Raw genomic sequence first — 8,645 nt, 5'->3', positions numbered from 1 at the left:
ACGGCTTTTCTCTTCCCTCTCTGCCATTTGCGCGAAGGGAGGCATGGACGCGCACCTCTGCGCTCCTTTGCGCCTTGACTGCGCCTCTGTTGGCACTGCAGGAAACTAGCAAAGTGCGCCGGTCACGCCCTGTCCGTGCGGCGAAGGCCGGCGCAGGGCAGGTGCGCCTGCGCTTGTGCCTGCGCTTGGGCCTGGTCTACGAAATTAGAGCCCAGAACAATCATGAAAACATGAAAACTGCTTGGTGGAAATGGGGCTTTGTAGAATTCTACCGTTGTTTTAGAGTTTGGTTTATTTTAATTTTTTTTATTTTAGACTGGTTTAAAGCTTTTTGTCTAAATAAGGTACAGTCACTTATATAAAGATATTTTAATGTTGGAAAAATACCAAATTAGACTTATAAATAGAGAGCCAATGAGATCAGTCACAACCTGATGGACATCCTCTTTGATTACAAATTGTACACTAATAATCACCAAAACTTAGGCATCAAAAATAACCAATGAAGCCTTAACATGTTATCACAGTAGTTTTAGAGATGTAGAGATCCATGCCATGTGCTTGTACAATCATAAGAAAGAGAGAAAACGACAAAGTATTTAAAAGGGGAGCAACGGGGAAACAACCCAACTATATACAAAGATGTTTTCTGCAAATGTCAGTGGACCATACACTGTAAAAGTCTAATATGGTGTCCTTAAGTTAACTCTACTGAAATATTTGGCTGACATTCAAATGTACTTATCTTTAAATACTGAAACAACTTCTTTCATTTCTATGTCATTCTCACCCTTGAATTGAGTTCTTCCACTGATGTTGTTGAGTGCAAATGAGTGTTGCATTGTGTCCAAGATACGCCTACATCCACTTAAACCATTTCCTCCTCTGCTTACTTGGGACCCCTTTCTAAATATTTGTTTAATGTACATTTGCTGGAGGGCCATCTAGTGAGGAAAGCTATCCAATGGGCAGCAACTTGGATGAGAACAACATCCATCTGCTAATGGTTGACATGGAACATAGCTGTTTCTTTTGACAAGGTATTTTGGTGAACTAAACGAACTCACGGAAATCAGGCTTGATCATGGAACCATAACCACAGTTTCACTAGCAGGCTTTTGAGGAAGTAAAGGGCACATAAAACAGAATTATTTCTTCATAAATTGAATAACTTAGTTACTAGGGAAAGTAATAATTGTGTTTTTTGAAAAACCTTTAACCTTTCTTTAAAAGAATTCATAATTTTGAGCAGGTGCAGTGCCATTCCCCCACTGAAGAGATCAGCAGTCACACTACTCCAACAGGTCATTGTGAGGCATCTGTTTCCATGAAGCTCAATCTCATCAGAGTCAGTGCAATGAGACACAGAGAGCATTGCAACAACTTAAATGACTCTTTTGCGTAGGTTAAGTTATTTCGGCCCAACACAGCCCTCCAACACCCGCTTCTGTTTTTTTTCTGTCCAATAGTCAGGCTCCTGTGTCCACCATCACTACAAAATTAATCACAGAAATGGTTTTTAGCAGAGAAAAACACAGGTCTCTGTTTTTTTTATCTCTTCTCACTACTCAACAACTCAATCTGCCGTAGTGGTGTTGTCATAGAGACCTAGACGTGCCGTAAATCAATCCTGTCATGGACGACCCGAACAGGGAGCTAATTAGTAGCAATTTAAAATAACCTGTTACCAGTGATATTGGTGCTGATAATTTCATTTTAAAGTGTGGATTACACACACATACACACACACAAACACACACACACACACACACACACACACACACACACACACACACACACACACACACACACACACATATATATATATATATATATATACATACACACATTTTTTTTAAACAATGCTTGTCTAAACCAGATGTGTTTACACCTTATTAAATATTGGTTTGCACATTACTTTATAAAGCCAGAGTCAACCCTCACATAAATTATCTCATGTAGTTTAAAACAAACTTCATTGTTTACAAACTTGTTGATACAGTTCCATTGAGTTTGTCTTTTCACTAGTTTTGAGAGCAGTCTAATATAATAAGTTAACTGCCGTTTCTGTGTCTTTGGTCAGTTTCAGATGGAGTAAGTTTTATTTTGGTTTCCACATCCTGTTTCTACCCCAAAGGGATTTTGATGTGCTGAGATAACGCATACTAATGTAAGCTGTCTTCAGTCTGGATAGACTGATGTAATCGTTTTTTCAGTGTCTTCCTACTTGTTGAAATTGACTTTTTGTGTTTTCACAAACTGCTCTTTTTCCTCTTTGTCTTCATTTGTTTAATCACAACATTAATTAAAAATTGCATGGGAAATTTATTTTCTGCTTTTTATCCCCATTTTTGTCACGCGGTTTATAGAAAGCTGTCTGATGAACCATTGGTAAGTCCTAACAGGAATTTTCTAACTTTAATTTAGTCTCAGCTTGAGATGTGGTGAGTTTACTGCGCAGGCTTGTTGCAGCTTCAGAAATTTGGTGAACGGCATCTAAATCAACAAATTAGAAAATGCTGCAAATGCAGATGTCTCTTTTTTTTGCTTGTTACACAATCAACACTCCAGAAGACCAACTGACGCCATAAGTCATAAACATTTTCTGGCCCTGGGACCAACTGTTGAGGCTTGCTGGTGGAGCTGATAAGCCCTACAGGATGGCACAGCAAGTGTTATCGAGCCACTCCAAACCAGAGAAGCTGTGCTATCGCTGGTCCCATAGGCGAAGGAAAGACTTGTCTCCTTATCGCCCTTCTACTAAGGAAAGCTCTATTTCTAACTCCCTTGTCTACTCTGTCAGGTGGTTCTCTCATGAGTCTCCTCAGTTAACCTTGTGGGGCTTACAGTGATGGAGCTGTAATGAGAGGCTAATGCTTTTTTTTGACTTCCACTTGTTGGATTTGAAAAGCCAGGCCCTCTTGGACAGCTGACAAGATGACCGATATTTAGCCCAAGTATTTATTTTTTTGGATAAAATAAGTTTGTTATTACACAGAGGGTATAAAATCCCAACACAATGGTATTACGTGTAACCCTGTGGCAATTTAATGTTAAAGGGAAGACTAAAGGGACTCCCAATTCATACAAACACAGCTATTTGAACCTGTAGCCTGCTAAGCTGCCAGACAACATGAGGTTGTCTCCTGAAGAGGGGCACACTTTCTCAGCCTCAAAAGTTGGTTTTGAAAAGAATCTTAGCATAATCTCTGCATTCACTTGCAAGAAATAGATAAATGTTGCGGCCTGACATGAATACAAAAAACCCACTGCCACTCATTAAAGGCTGATTCTGATGATGACGTTTTCAGATGAGAAGCCTTCTGTTTTGTCCCCCAAGCAACAATGAACTGATCATTTAAATTTGAAATGCTTTACTGATTTTCTTTAGCATATTCACTATATTAAGTTAAAACTACTGCTTCAAGTAACCCCAAAAAGTACAATTCATTCCCCAAAAATTAAAAATAAAAGTTTATATAAAGTTTATACTTTATTAAACGTAATTAATGTTCGTCTGATACCAGAACTTAAGCTTCTAGCTTCTTCTAATAAAACAATGTGTTTTAAGGAAATACATTTTCAGGTTCCCAAGAAACCAGCCTTGATCCACTAAGAAGCCCTCCAAAAAAAAAAAAAACCTCACTGGTAAGACGGTGTTGTTGGCCAATCTGTCAAATAGTTTGTAAGTAAAGAATCACTGTGACACCATCATTTTGTGATGCTTATATTTATTGAAACTGAGAAGATGAGTCAAAGCTCATGTACACATTCTGAATTTATTTGATCTGGTTGCCGGCGCACTTGCAGGTGGCTGGGCAAGCTTCGGCCAGAGGTGGATAAAAACACCAATTTTTAAAGTAAGGACAGTTATAATAGCCGTCATCATGGGGACACGCTGTGACTGAAAGACAGAAAAAGAAGGAAATTAATACAATGTACAACAAAGACATTTTAAGGTCCTTCAATGCTGTTCTAGCAGCAGAATTGATCTGCCTGATTTCTGAAATATGAGAATCTTGCATACTTTTTCAGCACTCTGATAGAGAAAAATATGTTTATGAATTTATCAACAAAGCTACAGAATTTAATAATTCATCATCTTGCTAATTCTTATTTAAACAACAAAAAATAACTGCATTCAGGAACATTGCCAATCACAAAAATGTCCAAAATAACTTCACTGCATATAATTCATACAAACTAGCGCTTAATAGCTAATACTGCATTTTTAGGCTGTGGGCTTGCAGGTTTTGATTTTTTTGTATTTTATTTGCAGATTATTGTCAGGGTAACTTTTTCAGTGTTGGAATGTTGCATGCTACTTTTGAACAACCAAGAGTCCTTTCTTCTTTGAAAACATAGAAAAAGAGCAAATTCCTCCATCCAAGCTGAAACTCAAAGTAACAATTGGCATTATAAAGGACTTAAACAATCCTTAAACAAAAGAAGAACTCATTTCCTTTTTAATTCATTATTTATGTATGTACTTATTATTGCAGCTCATTATAACTCACGACAAAGTTTGTTCTTGCAGTCATTTGGGCATTCTGCACAATTACTTCCAGTGTTGTAGGGTTTTCCAAGATCGTGGTTTCCTCTGTAATGGAAGCCAAATCATTACATTCCTATCATATATAGCATAAGGACCACAATAGCCTGGACATCTGATGAAATCATCTATTTTACAAAGAGAAAAACAGGTTTTGAGCTCACTGTGGGCAGTAGTGGCAGACGTAGAAATAACGGTAGTCGGGATCGTTTGGACAGTAGGACACAGCACAGCCAAGTTTGTGAGACTTGTAATTAACAAGCTAGGAACCAAAAAATTACAAAATCATTAAAAGGTCATAGCAATTTCTAATACACGATGATGTCTTAATCTTTTTAAGGTGTTTCTATATTAGAAACAAATGTTGGTTTATCTGCACACAAGTAAGAACCAACAAATTATCTTCAGAATGTATCAATCAAGATCACCTGTGTGTAGTGTCCAACCATGGCTGGACCAATTGGTCCCAATCCATACACCCAGCCATTCCTCTCGTTATACCAGGTCGTGATAATCTCTGTCCATGTTAATTCGCGGCTGGACATGAAGAGATTCTCTCCACAGATGGTTTTGTCTGTTAAACAGGACAAAAAGGACATTTTAAGACATATCTTTTCTCTTTTTATTTTAATGTTCAAGTAATCACTGTCACGTGAGCCATAGGAAAGCCTTGAGCAGTGCTACTGTTCGAATTAGTCACAAATATGCTTTTAGCCTGACAATGTCTGTTTACTGTAGTCTGCATTTATTTAACTTAGTAAAGATGTTAAAAGATAACTGTCTGCACCTGAAAAGTTAAACATGATATTGTCATTCAAATGTGAGGTCACCTGTCTTTTTTGCCTATTAGGTTATTTTATTTCTATTCATATGATCATGGAACTTAACGCACTCCCTGCCCTTTCACCCCTGTTTTTGTTTGCTTTAAATACTGCACAATTTCACACTCTACCTCCCGCAGTAATGATAAAAAATACTGGGTTGTGTTTCAGTTAACTACAAACAACATAATGCTAGATACATCACACTAAACTGCTAAATAACACTTGGGTGCTAAAACTAAAGTTAGAGTTTAATGTCACATGATGCTGTTGCAAAGGATATTGCACTCGTACAGGAATAAAATACTTGTTTAACTTGTCAAGTAGCACAGTGGTTCTTTATCTTTGCTTGTTTTGTAATGGCATACAAGTAGATGAATGAACTTACCATCAATTATTCTGAACATATGTTCGCTGTGTTCTACATCGCACTGGTTGGCCCAGTTTTGAGCAGTCTTTTCAGCACTGTTGGACCAGTTCTATGGGGAGTAGGTGACAGGTAAGCACCAAGCACATATCACACACCTGAAAACTCATGAGGGCTCTGCTCATGTTTCTTATCAGGAATGTGTAAAAAGATTCTTGAGCATTTCTGTGTTATTACCATGTACAACATGTTGGAAGCAGGAGGATCAACATTTGCCCTCATAGAGTTATGAAGATCTATGATGATATCCTTATCCTCCGGATCGATCGGCAGAGGAACTAAATAAAGAACAAAGTCACAGGAAACAAAAATCATATTTTGCACAAGATTGGAAGATTATGTTGATGAAATATCTTGTAGCATTTGAATAATGTCAATCATGTGACACTCACCCCCCTTTTGAAGTGGTTTTAGGGAAAACAGAAAATACATTGGTTGTTACTGAATAACAGACACTAAACACACATATGCATGTTCAAAAGCTGAATAAAACAAGGAATATATACACTATACAATATCCTGCAACAAGACTTTTGAAATGTACACTTACTGGGGATCCAAAGGTGCCGGGCACTCGAAGGACAGCAAAGAGAACCAGGGCACAAAGAAAGCCTGAAGTGTACATGGTTCAATCCAGGAATGTCTTCTTGAGTCTCAGGTTTGATCTATATATACAGAACTTAAGGATCACGTGACAAATAAACACACAAACTGAAGGGCATCTTGCTTTTAACAACCAAACTGAAGAAAGCATTTTGTCAACGTGGCACTAGTAAAAACTTCCTTGATGTGATATGGTCTGTGTTTACAAAGTACACACTCTATTTTGGCAAGGATGTGAGAGAAGATTTGCCAAGGCAACATGTTGGTTTAATTAAATTTTGATAATTAAAATGTCACACAAACACTTTGGAGCATTAATAAGATTTGGAGCTTGGTGACAGGACAGGCTTTAATACTTTCCATATCTTCCAACAGGCTACACTTTATTGTGCGAGGTTTAGAAACTATTTGTCCTATGATTCCCTGAGAATGTGAAAGATTTACTTCAAATTTCTGATTATTTGAATTTTTTTTTTACCCAGATTGTTAACCTGGATTGGAACAAATGTTTAATCCATTTTACTTTTCAAGTACATATTACCCCAACTCATTTAGCTTTTAACTGGATGTATTTGCAGAAAGTGAAAACAAAGGTGTTGTTTCACGTAACACATTATAAAGTTTTAAAAAATAAACAAATAAAATATATTGAAATTACGGTAATTGGTCCCACAAATGCAATATTTAATATTACTCAACTGATTAAATAATATTAAAATTTAACTGTCTTAATTTCAGTCACGTAACCAATTAAACTTTAACTGCGCAATAGCCTGTTGTGAAATCTTCCCATTGAGTGTTTTTTTCAACTCTCCTTCTGAAAAAGACATTTATAGCTTTTCAGAGGGAATTTACTTGTTGGCTCAATTTCAGTTTTCTATTAAATATGGGACCTTAGATCCATCTCTAAAAAACTGGGATCACTGGTGAAAGATTAATCTGTCCAAGCAGAAGCAAAAAGAAAACCTTTTAGAGATTTGAAATGAAGAAAAAATATATATTTGTTGGTGAACATCTAGCTGCATTTCTAAAATAAAAAAAAAATGAACACAGCCCATTCTGTTTTTCTTTGTTAAAACTAGGACTTCAGAAGTGAACAGGAAGCTTAACATATTTAACATTTTCCTGCTTGCCCCTTCCTTTTGAAGTATTTTTTTAAGTAATGAGCTGACCCTTGAATGTAATACATGTAACTTATGTGTAATACATGTAACCTTCTAAGGAAAGATTCTTTATAACGGGGCAGAAGTTATCAGTTACATATCTCTTAGCGATATCTGCTTTTGTTTTTGTTTCACCAAGATCTTTTCAAAATATGAAAGTAACACAGCTGACATTGTTTTAAGATATTTTATTGTTACTTTTTATCAAGATGTTTTCCATCCATAAAAGTCACAAAATTTTGTTTCAAATTGCTCCTTGATACTAGTTTTCTTGTATATTGGTGGTGATATTCTCCCTCTTGTATTGAATGGTTAAATTGTTAGATTATCACAACCAGACCAGACCACACTTCTCAAGTGTTATACTTAAACCAACCACTAGATGCCCTCTGACTCCTCTCCTCTTACTACAGGCCTGTTATTCCCTCTGTCCTGCACTCACCTTACTCTCCCAGCCTGAACTTCTTTGATGTCATAATCAACATAATAAGATGGCGCTACAAATTACTGCCTTTGTTGTTTGGTTTGCATTATTTCCCTAAGAGACATAATGCTCGCTGAGGCAGCTGGGTCAGCGTCTTGATCAACCTTAAACCACATCTGATCAGCCCTCCTATCCGTCCCAATAAATACAAAAACCTGAGGGCGTCAAACCTAGAGGGCCATTGGTATGACAGTGATGGATACATTATATTATTAGAGTGCTGCTTGGTGTACTTAGATTCCATTTCTCTCCTGCCTCTTGGGCCCTTACAGTCTGCCCACAGAGCCAAGAAACCTGCAGATAATTCAGTAAACACACATCTTTCACACCACTTGGAATTGACAGTGCTTCATTCTTTTCTTGGTAACATGAAGCTTCCTGGTCCAAGTTGTAGTATGGTTGAAAGTACTGTATTTGAAAGTAGCGCCAATTGTGGGCATTACTAAGGGGCCATTGAACAAGGTCACAAACACCAAACTGCTTTACCTGCTCAATCCCAGTCTCTCACTCTACATTAGTCCATGTCCACAGGTTTCCTTTTTTTCGGCCTATGCATTCAATGACATAGTAGGGTGCCCAGTATGGAATAATAATA

The 8,645-nt window shown here is 37.2% G+C and overlaps 1 protein-coding gene across 1 annotated transcript; it reads right to left on the bottom strand.

The window, feature by feature from the left end:
• Window positions 1-3,779: 3,779 nt before the first annotated feature.
• Window positions 3,780-6,031, bottom strand: LOC141802330 (cysteine-rich secretory protein 2-like). The gene is made up of 6 exons (XM_074685871.1): window positions 5,978-6,031; window positions 5,762-5,852; window positions 4,981-5,126; window positions 4,717-4,814; window positions 4,518-4,600; window positions 3,780-3,904 (listed from the first exon to the last, which is right to left on the bottom strand). Exons 1-6 carry the CDS (start codon window positions 6,020-6,022, stop codon window positions 3,780-3,782), a joined length of 588 nt encoding a protein of 195 aa, XP_074541972.1. The 5' UTR covers window positions 6,023-6,031.
• Window positions 6,032-8,645: the final 2,614 nt, after the last annotated feature.

This window comes from Halichoeres trimaculatus, unplaced genomic scaffold (assembly GCF_033239565.1).
Source record: "Halichoeres trimaculatus isolate MK-OKI-2021-1 unplaced genomic scaffold, fHalTri1.1 fHalTri1_scaffold_13, whole genome shotgun sequence".
NCBI lineage: Eukaryota > Metazoa > Chordata > Actinopteri > Labriformes > Labridae > Halichoeres > Halichoeres trimaculatus.
The sequence above is the reverse complement of the archived record's forward strand: the minus strand, read 5'-3'. Positions and strand labels throughout refer to the sequence as shown.

What these genes read in the sequence shown, in the direction of transcription:
- LOC141802330 (XM_074685871.1), bottom strand. Translation starts at nt 6,022, where the DNA reads ATGAGGGCAAATGTTGATCCTCCTGCTTCCAACATGTTGTACATG. An exon ending in TGGTTGGACACTACACACAG is followed by an intron (nt 4,815 to 4,980) that starts GTGATCTTGATT and finishes TTTGGTTCCTAG; the next exon opens with CTTGTTAATTACAAGTCTCA. An exon ending in CTGCAAGAACAAACTTTGTC is followed by an intron (nt 3,905 to 4,517) that starts GTGAGTTATAAT and finishes TCTGTCTTTCAG; the next exon opens with TCACAGCGTGTCCCCATGAT.